The 12,662-nt window shown below is 44.6% G+C and overlaps 2 protein-coding genes across 2 annotated transcripts in view; both read left to right on the top strand.

Annotated features, from left to right (window-relative positions):
* Nucleotides 1–12,662, top strand: part of LOC142198416 (uncharacterized) — a 357,171-nt gene that overhangs the window by 142,117 nt on the left and 202,392 nt on the right. The window lies entirely within an intron of this gene.
* Nucleotides 3,069–11,522, top strand: LOC142198410 (uncharacterized). The gene is made up of 4 exons (XM_075269443.1): nt 3,069–3,195; nt 5,129–5,443; nt 5,527–5,653; nt 9,025–11,522. The coding sequence occupies exons 1-4, from the start codon at nt 3,118–3,120 to the stop codon at nt 10,428–10,430; spliced, it is 1,926 nt and encodes a 641-aa protein (XP_075125544.1). The 5' UTR covers nt 3,069–3,117; the 3' UTR covers nt 10,431–11,522.

The following is a 12,662-nucleotide window of genomic DNA, read 5'->3' on the forward strand; positions in this document are numbered from 1 at the left end:
GATGACTGGAGGGACACTATCACTGGAAGGACAAGCCATCTCGACCCCACTTCATGTAATTTATCATATAGAATTTTCAAATGATATTTTAGTCCCTCACAGTATGCTGATGACACCCAGCTATATACCTCATCTATATACCCCTGCACTAATACAGAACCCCAGTGACTGTCTCTGCTGTCTCTTACATCATGTCTTCTCTTTCTTGTGACGTAACCCTGATATCTCCATTTGTCTCTTACTATTACACTGAGGTGACATGCCCGCTGTCTGAGGATTGTATGTGACTCAGATCTCACCTGTACCCCATATACTCACACACTTGCACGCTCCTGTCACCTGATTGTTCCACCGATTCTCTCTCATCTTGACTATTACAATTCTAATTGTTCTTCCTATTACTAATCTCTCCCCACTACAATCTGTCCTGAATGCGGCCGTCAGACCCTGTCACTCCGGTACACAGATACATCTACCTTGTGTCAGTCTGTATTGGTTGCCCGTCTATTACAGAATACAATATACAATGATCATACTCGCCCACAAATCCATCCATAGCGCTGCACCCCCTATATCTCCTCTCTGGTCACTGTCTACCGTCCTAATCGTCCTCTCCAGTCTGCCAATGACCTTAGACTTGCGTCCTCTGTTATCTGAACATCCCTCTCCCGTCTCCAAGACTTTTCTGGAGCTGCACCAGTGCTCTGGAATGTTCTACCCTGGACAATCCGATTAATCCCCAACTACAGCAAAAACTAGCAAACAAGTCCTCTGACCTCTTGTGTCCCCCTATCACCTCATAGATTGTAAGCTCTTCTGTCTAGGCCCTCACTCCTATTGTTTTGGCCTTTGTGGTCACCTGTTCAGTAGCTAACTGTGAGTGACTATAGCCGGCCAAATTCAAAGACTAAGTGCTAGCAGTAATGAAGATTCCACAGCACACGAGAGATGTTTGGTATAAGAATCTCTTTCTTAGTCTGAGCAGTGCACACCAGGAGAGAGAGCTTTATTATGCATCAAGGTTTTTATATCCACATACAGGAAGTAAATAACAGCAAGCTCTGATTGGTTGGTCGAGGTATCCGCCTCCTGTGACATCAGCTCCAGGGCACCACCTCCAGGAAGTGATGTAGCTTCTTGTCATGTGGTTTCTGTGATGTCATTTCCTGTGGGAGTGGCTTCTTCCCATGCGGCTTCCACATGATCGGGGGCCTACACCTGAGAACACCATAGAGGCCATCTTGTCATGATGTCTGGTACATTGTCAAAAGCCCATAACACATGTCTTTGCAGCCTCAATCTTCACAATGCCATGCGTGCATTACAGTATATACATATAGCCTAGTATACAGCTTGGGCGTAGCTCTGACCTCCATTCACCCCCAGCCACTAGATATGTGAGGGCTGGGGGTTCATTGTATTTTATCTGTTCATGCTCCACAACAGCCCAACTGGTTTTTCCTCCATTGCTTAGAGATGTCCTCCTGAATTGTCTATTCACTGACCGTGTCCATTGTATTGGCTCTCTGAAATAGATGTCCATTGTCTGCAGCCAAAAGGAGACGGCTAGTGGGACAACTGTGTCCCCAGACCACAATGGGTTACAAGATGCCAGTATGGACATAGGATATTATCTGCAACCTGGGACAATAAGACGTATTCTAGCGATATCCAGATATTACTGGCGTCATCTTGTCACATCATATTCAGTGAGAGACATAACTAGTGTTGGGGGCTCAAGACCCCCCTGGGTTGTGTTTGTCGTCGTTCTCATTGCAAAAAGAGGAAGTTACGAGCGCTCGGGTGACGCACACAACAGACACCGCTGTCAGTTATTCTAGTGTCACACTTTATTGTTCAGCAGCACAGGATTATAAAGGAAGCACAAATGCGTACAGGTCACATGACCCGACATCTAAATATGGTCTCATGGATCCGGTAGCACGTAGCATATATTGTCACATACATACATATATATATATATCTTCAACTGAACATCTGCCAACTTATGCAACAGTTAGCAGAACATCCTTGATAAGCACAAAATGTTACATATACCACAGCACTGAGCATCAGCGGTCATGTACACCGCAACGCCTCGTATCTACAGATCTTAGACTGATAACAGACTACGTCTAACCACTGGCGTGCAGCTATCTGTAGATCAGCAGAAGGAGTCTAACCGTTAGCGTGCAATGTGAGACCTGTGGTTTTGTTGTCCAACTGACTCTTACTATATTGTCTTTTAATGAAAGAGCAAGCTTAACCCTTACACTAGTTATACTGCTGGGAGTTATAAGGAGAACAATGGTTTTCTGATCAGATATTTACAACCTTCACCGGTTCATAGATTTACTTCTTTGTCACACTGTAATGTCTCATCTTCTCTCTCCATGTGTCCTCTGATTTGTGAAATGCTACAGTATATGTTGGTGCTATATAAATAAAGTTGTTATTATTAACAGGGCCACAGCAGGCTCTACCTTTAGGTTCTACCAGGAGTCCAGGGGCCACTTCTTAGGGCCTTTTTCATCTTCGGAGTGGCCTGCTGGGGGCGCTGTATACCAGCCAGGGACAGAAATAGATTTAACAGGCTGGTTAGAAGGGCCGGCTCTGTGCTGGGGGCCCCCTGGACCCAGTACAGGTGGTGGGTGACAGAAGGACACTGTCCATGGTGAGCTCCATGCTGGAGAACAACTCCCCTCCCACCCCATGTATGAGACCGTGATGGCACTGGGCAGTACTGTCAGTGACCGACTGCTTCACCCCAAGTGTGAGAAGGAGCCATCGGAGATCCAACCGCGGTCAGGCTGTATAATCTACATCAGGCCGAGCGAAGACACTCCGCACACAGAACTAAGTGGTCCTGAAGTTGTGATATCCTTCCTATCTTATTACCTTTAGCTTTTTATCTTTCTGAGCTTTTTTTCTTGTATTATTTCTCTATGCTGCTATAACACACTGAATTTCCCCATGATGGCTCTTCTTCTTCTCCACCTCCTCCTCGATGATTTCGGGCCCCTCCTCTCTCCTGCAGTTCTAGGACAGATCCTCCAGCTCATCCAGTTTCCTCCTCTTCTCCTCCAGACGCTCCTTCTCCTGAATGACCCACCAAGGATGGACAAGGACAGGACTGAGATCACCAGAAGAATATTAGACTTCACCTTGGAGATCATCTCCCTGCTGAGCGGAGAGGTATCTGTACTACATTTCTATCATCTATCTGCTGAGCGGAGAGGTATCTGTACTACATTTCTATCATCTATCTGCTGAGCGGAGAGGTATCTGTACTACATTTCTATCATCTATCTGCTGAGCGGAGAGGTATCTGTACTACATTTCTATCATGTATCTGCTGAGCGGAGAGGTATCTGTACTACATTTCTATCATGTATCTGCTGAGCGGAGAGGTATCTGTACTACATTTCTATCATCTATCTGCTGAGCGGAGAGGTATCTGTACTACATTTCTATCATCTATCTGCTGAGCGGAGAGGTATCTGTACTACATTTCTATCATGTATCTGCTGAGCGGAGAGGTATCTGTACTACATTTCTATCATGTATCTGCTGAGCGGAGAGGTATCTGTACTACATTTCTATCATCTCCCTGCTGAGCGGAGAGGTATCTGTACTACATTTCTATCATCTATCTGCTGAGCGGAGAGGTATTTGTACTACATTTCTATCATCTCCCTGCTGAGCGGAGAGGTATCTGTACTACATTTCTATCATCTATCTGCTGAGCGGAGAGGTATCTGTACTACATTTCTATCATGTATCTGCTGAGCGGAGAGGTATCTGTACTACATTTCTATCATCTATCTGCTGAGCGGAGAGGTATCTGTACTACATTTCTATCATGTATCTGCTGAGCGGAGAGGTATCTGTACTACATTTCTATCATGTATCTGCTGAGCGGAGAGGTATCTGTACTACATTTCTATCATCTCCCTGCTGAGCGGAGAGGTATCTGTACTACATTTCTATCATGTATCTGCTGAGCGGAGAGGTATCTGTACTACATTTCTATCATGTATCTGCTGAGCGGAGAGGTATCTGTACTACATTTCTATCATCTATCTGCTGAGCGGAGAGGTATCTGTACTACATTTCTATCATCTATCTGCTGAGCGGAGAGGTATCTGTACTACATTTCTATCATCTATCTGCTGAGCGGAGAGGTAACTGTACTACATTTCTATCATCTATCTGCTGAGCGGAGAGGTATCTGTACTACATTTCTATCATGTATCTGCTGAGCGGAGAGGTATTTGTACTACATTTCTATCATGTATCTGCTGAGCGGAGAGGTATCTGTGCTACATTTCTATCATCTATCTGCTGAGCGGAGAGGTATCTGTGCTACATTTCTATCATCTATCTGCTGAGCGGAGAGGTATCTGTACTACATTTCTATCATCTATCTGCTGAGCGGAGAGGTAACTGTACTACATTTCTATCATCTATCTACTGAGCGGAGAGGTATCTGTACTACATTTCTATCATGTATCTGCTGAGCGGAGAGGTATCTGTACTACATTTCTATCATGTATCTGCTGAGCGGAGAGGTATCTGTACTACATTTCTATCATGTATCTGCTGAGCGGAGAGGTATCTGTACTACATTTCTATCATGTATCTGCTGAGCGGAGAGGTATCTGTACTACATTTCTATCATGTATCTGCTGAGCGGAGAGGTATCTGTACTACATTTCTATCATCTCCCTGCTGAGCGGAGAGGTATCTGTACTACATTTCTATCATCTATCTGCTGAGCGGAGAGGTATCTGTACTACATTTCTATCATCTATCTGCTGAGCGGAGAGGTATCTGTACTACATTTCTATCATCTATCTGCTGAGCGGAGAGGTATCTGTACTACATTTCTATCATGTATCTGCTGAGCGGAGAGGTATCTGTACTACATTTCTATCATGTATCTGCTGAGCGGAGAGGTATCTGTACTACATTTCTATCATGTATCTGCTGAGCGGAGAGGTATCTGTACTACATTTCTATCATGTATCTGCTGAGCGGAGAGGTATCTGTACTACATTTCTATCATCTCCCTGCTGAGCGGAGAGGTATCTGTACTACATTTCTATCATCTATTGTCTCTACACAGGAATACTCACTGGTGAAGAAGACATCGGGGGACTGTGTGGCCCTCAGCAGCCGGGGCCCCATCATAGAGCCAGGAGGAGGAGGGAGCAGGAGCCGGGGCCCCATCACAGAGCCAGGAGGAGGAGGGAGCAGGAGCCGGGGCCCCATCACAGAGCCAGGAGGAGGAGGGAGCAGGAGTCGGGGCCCCATCACAGAGCCAGGAGGAGGAGGGAGCAGGAGCCGGGGCCCCATCACAGCCCCTCCCCCTCTCTCCCTGATACATGAGCAGAAGATTCTAGAACTCACCAACAAGATGCTGGAGCTGCTGACTGGAGAGGTGACACTGCTGGGAATGCTGGGAAATTCTCCAGTAACAGCACTGGAGGGGGAGGGGTGATGACTGTATCATTGTGTTGTCAGGTTCCTATAAGGTGTCAGGATGTCGCTGTCTATTTCTCCATGGAGGAGTGGGAGTATTTAGAAGGACACGAGGATCGGTACAAGGAGGTGATGATGGAGGACCCCCGGCCCCCCCGGACATCACATGGTAAGAGGAGATATATATATTATATACAGAACCCCGCCCCCCCCGGACATCACATGGTAAGAGGAGATATATATATTATATACAGACCCCCTGTATATACAGACCCCCCAATATGCAAATTGCCATTAGAAAAACTGAAGCAGTAGACTTTGTAACAATTAATATTTGTATCATTCTCAAAACTTTTGGCCATGACTGTATAGTCCAGGCCCCTGGTTACACAACACCAAAGTCCCAACATGGCCACAGATGATGGGACATGTGAGCAGACCTGTCCAACACTGTGTATGTGACCATTACCTAAGCCAAGTGCTGGGAGATAATGGAGGGCGGTGGTATTAGTGTATTGCACCAGGGGGCGACACTGCTTAGTGCAGAATAATGGGCTTATTAGAGTACTAGCAGGAGGATGCGGCTTCGCACGGGTATATTTCATTTTTGGTTTATGTTGTGGCTCCATAAGAATTGTCCAGTTTTGCACTGGTGTATTTTGTATGTTGTTTGTGTGTATGTCCATAAGCGTCATGTGATTATGTGTATCTCATTTTGGATATAAATGAAAAACCTGCGATCGGTTGTTATGGAGACCTGGAGTAAAGCTGTGTGTATGTGACCTCGTGTAACAGTGTCATCCACAGCCCGCTGCTGCTTTAAAGCTGACATACAGCAGTGAAGAAAATGTTTGGGTTTATATGGAAACCTGGAGTAACACTTTAATGCGTGGTACTCTGTGCAGAGCCACATATCTAATCCTCCAGCGTGTGGTACTATGTGCTGAGGCGCATATCTAATCCTCTGGCATGTGGACCTGTGTGCTGATGCGCATATCTAATCCTCCAGTGTGTGGAATTGTGTGCAGATGCACGTATCTAATCCTTCGGTGTGTGGAACTGTGTGCTCATCTGTGTATCTAATCCTCTGATGCGTGTATCTCAGTATTGGATTGTACATGTGGAGTGACTGTGTGTATGGCAGTTGGAATATGAGTGAAAGACTTGCAGGTTTGCATTGGCTAATTGGGGGGTCATTGTTTTGGGAATGCTGTATCTCAGCAACGGTAAGTCCGAGCGAGTTGAGGCCTCATCTTAAATCTTCCCGGACACCTGAAGTATCTGTGTGCCAAATTTGGTGAAGATCAATCCAGTTGTTTGGTTGCAAAAAAAGAACAGACAGACAAACTCATTTTTATAATACAGAGAGATATCCTCCTAATATTATAGATGTGACAGTTTGTGTGTTTGGATGTTTGTTCCTCAATCATGCAGAGATGGCTAGCAAACTGCCAATTGGGATTAAAGGTGTTTTCCCATCCAGTGTGTCAGCACTGCCTGGAGCAGATCAGATAATATGCAAATGCTTGTACACGATGGACTGAGGGTTAGCTGAGTGTTACATAGAGAGATAACAGACCTGGCTTTATCAGACCCTGAGATAAGCTGCAGCAAGAGCAGTGTAATATAGTATGTGACCATCAAAACACACAAACTTTCACATTTATAATATTAGTGGGATATTAATAAGTTGCTCACATTGTTTCCAGCATATTGTTAAAGTGGACAATCCCTTTAAATTTCTAACATTTCTTAGGTGTTACTTCTGCTGTGACCGCTTATTGTGCTGTGTGGGAATGACCCCCCAATTAGCCAATACAGTGGGGCAAAAAAGTATTTAGTCAGTCCCCAATAGTGAAAGGTCCACCACTTACAAAGCTGAGAGGCGTCTGTAATTTACATCATAGGTGACCTCAACTATGAGAGACAAAATGAGAAAACAAATCCAGAAAATCACATTGTCTGATTTTGTAAGAATTTATTTGCAAATTATGGTGGAAAATAAGTATTTGGTCAGTAACAAAATTTCATCTCAATCCTTTGTTCTCTCTCCTTTGTTGGCAATGACAGAGGTCAAACGTTTTCTGTAAGTCTTCACAAGGTTGGCACACACTGTTGTTGGTATGTTGGCCCATTCCTTCCAACCAGATCTCCTCTAGAGCAGTGATGTTTTGGGGCTGTCACTTGGCGACACGGACTTTCAACTCCCTCCAAAGGTTTTCTATAGGGTTGAGATCTGGAGACTGGCTAGGCCACTCCAGGACCTTGAAATGCTTCTTACAAAGCCACTCCTTCGTTGCCCTGGCGGTGTGCTTTGGATCATTGTCATGTTGAAAGACCCAGCCACGTTTCATCTTCAATGCCCTTGCTGATGGAAGGAGGTTTGCACTCAAAATCTCATGATACACGGCCCCATTCATTCGTTCATGTACCCGGATCAGTTGTCCTGGCCCCTTTGCAGAGAAACAGCCCCAAAGCATGATGTTTCCACCCCCATGCTTTACAGTAGGTATGGTGTTTGATGGATGCAACTCAGTGTTCTTTTTCCTCCAAACACGAAAAGTTGTGTTTCTACCAAATAGTTCCAGTTTGGTTTCATCAGACCATAGGACATTCTCCCAACTTCAGACGGGCCCGTCCATGTACTGGCTTAAGCAGTGGGACACGTCTGGCACTGCAGGATCTGAGTCCCTGGCGGCGTAGTGTGTTACTGATGGTAGGCTTTGTTACATTGGTCCCAGCTCTCTGCAGTTCATTCACTAGGTCCCCCCGCCTGGTTCTGGGATTTTTGCTCACTGTTCTTGTGATCATTTTGACCCCACGGGGTGAGATTTTGCGTGGAGCCCCAGATCGAGGGAGATTATCAGTGGTCTTGTATGTCTTCCATTTTCTAATTATTGCTCCCACAGTTGATTTCTTCAATCCAAGCTGGTTGCCTATTGCAGATTCAGTCTTCCCAGCCTGGTGCAGGGCTACAATTTTGTTTCTGGTGTCCTTTGACAGCTCTTTGGTCTTCACCATAGTGGAGTTTGGAGTCTGACTGTTTGAGGGTGTGCACAGGTGTCTTTTTATACTGATAACAAGTTTAAACAGGTGCCATTACTACAGGTAATGAGTGGGGGAAAGAGGAGACTCTTAAAGAAGAAGTTACAGGTCTGTGAGAGCCAGAAATCTTGATTGTTTGTAGGTGACCAAATACTTATTTTCCACCATAATTTGCAAATAAATTCTTACAAAATCAGACAATGTGATTTTCTGGATTTGTTTTTTCATTTTGTCTCTCATAGTTGAGGTCTACCTATGATGTAAATTACAGACGCCTCTCATCTTTTTAAGTGGTGGAACTTGCACTATTGGTGACTGACTAAATACTTTTTTGCCCCACTGTATATGAGACAGTGTATTCTACCCACATGGAAGGGTCGGTGACCATAAAAGTAATGTCTCTGTATCTCTGGGCTATATCACTGATACATTATAAACCTCTCCCCTGCCCGTGTGTTTCCAGCCTAATCATTAAACCTATTTCTAATCCTACAGGAAATCCCAGAGCGATGTCTGAGGGAAACGTCATGTTATCAGTAAGTGATAAAGGAGAAGATGAAGATATGATGGAGCGCTCCTCAGGAGAAAACCTCATTACCCCTAATGTACATCCAGAACGTCACAGTACAGATCCGTCATATAATCCCCCGAATCATGAGGAACCTTCTGACCCACCACAGATTGTGACCACAAGTACCAGGAAGAAAGGGGGGAAAAGGTATAAATGTGATGAATGTGGAAAAGATTTTTCACAAAGAGCAAATCTCATTACACACAAAAAGACTCACACAGGAGAGAAGCCATATTCATGTTCAGAATGTGGGAAATGTTTTGCTACCAAAGGATATCTTGTTATACATGAGAGACTTCACACAGGAGAGAAGCCATATTCATGTTCAGAATGTGGGAAAGGTTTTACAAATAGAACTGAGCTTGGTGTACATCAGAGAATTCACACAGGAGAGAAGCCATATTCATGTTCAGAATGTGGAAAATGTTTTACTACGAAAGGAAATCTTGTTATACATGAGAGACTTCACACAGGAGAGAAGCCATATTCATGTTCAGAATGCGGGAAATATTTTACTACGAAAGTAAGTCTTGTTATGCATGAGAGATTTCACACTGGAGAGAAGCCATATTCATGTTCAGAATGTGGGAAATGTTTTACTACCAAAGGATATCTTGTTGAACATGAGAGACTTCACACAGGAGAGAAGCCATATTCATGTTCAGAATGTGGGAAATGTTTTACTGCGAAAGGAAGTCTTGTTATACATGAGAGACTTCACACAGGAGAGAAGCCATATTCATGTTCAGAATGTGGGGAATGTTTTACTATGAAAGTAAGTCTTGTTAAGCATGAGAGACTTCACACAGGAGAGAAGCCATATTCATGTTCAGATTGCGGGAAATGTTTTACTACGAAAGGAAGTCTTGTTTTGCATGAGAGACTTCACACAGGAGAGAAGCCATATTCATGTTCAGAATGTGGGAAATGTTTTGTGGAAAATAAACGTCTCCTTTTACATCAGAAAGGTCACACAGGAGAGAAGCCATATTCATGTTCAGAGTGTGGAAAATGTTTTACTCATAAAGGAAGTCTTGTTGCACATGAGAGACTTCACACAGGAGAGATGCCATATTCATGTTCAGAATGTGGGAAAGGTTTTGTGAAAAGTAAACATCTCCTGTCACATCAGAGAACTCACACAGGAGAGAAGCCATATTCATGTGCAGAATGTGGGAAATGTTATACTCAGGAATCAAGTCTTAAAAAACATCAGAGATGTCACACAGGAGAGAAGCCATATTCATGTGCAGAATGTGGGAAATGTTATACTCAGAAATCAAGTCTTAAAAAACATCAGAGATGTCACACAGGAGAGAAGCCATATTGATGTTTGTGTAGATAAAGGGGTTTCGGTAATGCAGGCCAGCAGGTGTATTCTCAACAGGAACCTCTTATCCATCCAAAGTAGCACCAGAAGACCACGTATGGATGGATGAGGAGGATACTTTACTCCAAGTCAGGGTACAACATGTCCTGTTTCTAGAGCAAACCAATACCCTGTGAGTGTGGGCAGGAATGTATGTGACATAGACTTGTAGTAACGTCTCCTCTTCATCCATATGTGATCACCTGGTTAGACTTCAGAGTCATGTGAGCAGCGACGGGAAAAGCTGACACTGCTGACATTTGCTTCTGTAGATCTCTCCTATAATAAATGGCTGCAGTCGGGTTGTTGGTGATTTCCTTCCATCTCCTTTATCTCTTCTACTGTATGAATGAAGATGAGATAATGATGTGTCCACATATGTCCTAGAATGAATCTCTCCATGGGGAGTCCGTCCTCTTCTACATGACTGTAGTCGTAGTCACTGCAGGCCACACATTATGAAGGGAGGAGAAGGATTACAAGTAAACCTAACCCCACATTGCTGCCCACGAGAAGCCTTCTAGTTGTCTTCCCATTCACATCACAGGGATTTATGAGAACAGCTGCACAATGACTCTCATCATCCGGCTCTGAACATGAGGCCGAATCTTGTGCTGAGAGAATTTATAAGGAACTGATTTCTTCTCTCTCTGTAAATCTTTCTTCTTATACTTGGTATTTGGGGAATGGAATTTTGTAAAGTTTCCTGAAGGGGTTATCTGTCCATATCTATTGTGAGAAGGTGACGGGCAGAATGCTGGAGTCCCGCTATATCAGCCCCAGATTCCTGACTTCTGTGTGGTCCAGGGCGGCTCTGGAATAGGTCTCAGCCCCAGATGTGGGTCATAGGCTGTTACTGGGCCATGAAAGGCTGCAGAGCCTTCACTTCAGGGCAGATCCTGGGGGGAGAGGAGGTGCCGGGGTCTGTCCTGACACTGAGAGCCATGTGATATGGTTCAGTGGTTCTTTTGGTTGATTCGTGTGGCTGTTAGTAAGCCCCATGTATAGTTAGTATTTTCTATTTATTTAGTGCTCAGACAAGCAGGATTTTGTTCGACGTTATTTCGCCTGAAGTTAAGGCTGTATTTTATTTTGCTCATTTTTGTTCCTGATGTAAAGGTTTATTTCTTTTGCTGTTTTTCTTAAATAAATCAGTTTGCTGCAAGATTTGTGTCCCTGTCTCTGACTGGCTGGGTCTGCACCACTGCTTCTACCGAGCGACCTCCCCCACACTATATACAAGGATGAACGTGATGTCACCTCATAATTAGGAACAAACCTTTCAAGATTCAATTAATTTCAGATCAAATAAATTTGGTGTTCAAACCGCACAGTAAACTGTCATATAACATAGATTATATCACTGTCAGGGCCCCTACGACTATATATCTATAGTACATAGTGTATGACACTGTCAGGGCTCCTAGGACTGGTGTCTCCCCAGTTCTTTTTTTGTACTCAAACGGGCTCAATGGGGACAGTTTAGCCTATTTAGGCCCCCCCCCCCCCCCCCCCCGCCAGCCAAACTTGCTTGCTCACTCTCTGGGTGCTCAAGCTTATGGTGTCGGTTGGTATCCTCAGTTTCTATTGTGGCGTTACCGTTCATTTTGGCTAGGGGGGGTGGGGGGAGAAAAGAGGGAATCCGGGATTCCTCATTTGGCCAACAGGGAACCATGTTTTTGTTTTTTTCTGTAGTATGTCCTCGTTCTCCATGATTCCCTCCAGGGGAAAGACTGCCTCAAAGAGGAAGCACTTGTCCTGTGGGAAGTGCTGGATCCCGTTGCCCGATGCTTATGAATATCGCTACTGTCGTGGATGCAGAGGCCCCCCATCTGAAGATACCCCCCTTTGTGATGTGGTCGGCTGGGTCAAGGACTTTGTCCACCATTCTATGAGGGAGGTGAAGGATACAATCTCTCACCTGGCAAAGAGACCCTAGGTTGAACCCTGCGAGGTCTCTCTCCCCCCTCTGGAAGATCTCTATATTGGGATGTTGACTCCTCGGAGGAAGATGTAGAGGAAGCAGAAAAATCAATTTTTCCGGTAGAAAAAATGCCGAGACTGCTAAAAACCATCAGTTCCAGGGACCGTGACAGCGAGGAAGGATCAAGTAGAGGGTCCAAATCCTTTAGAGCTAATTCGGACTTAGTCCGCAGGATGGAGGCAGAATGGAGATGCCCGGAGAAAGTGTTC

This window comes from Leptodactylus fuscus, chromosome 3 (genome assembly GCF_031893055.1).
Source record: "Leptodactylus fuscus isolate aLepFus1 chromosome 3, aLepFus1.hap2, whole genome shotgun sequence".
Taxonomy (NCBI): Eukaryota; Metazoa; Chordata; class Amphibia; order Anura; family Leptodactylidae; genus Leptodactylus; species Leptodactylus fuscus.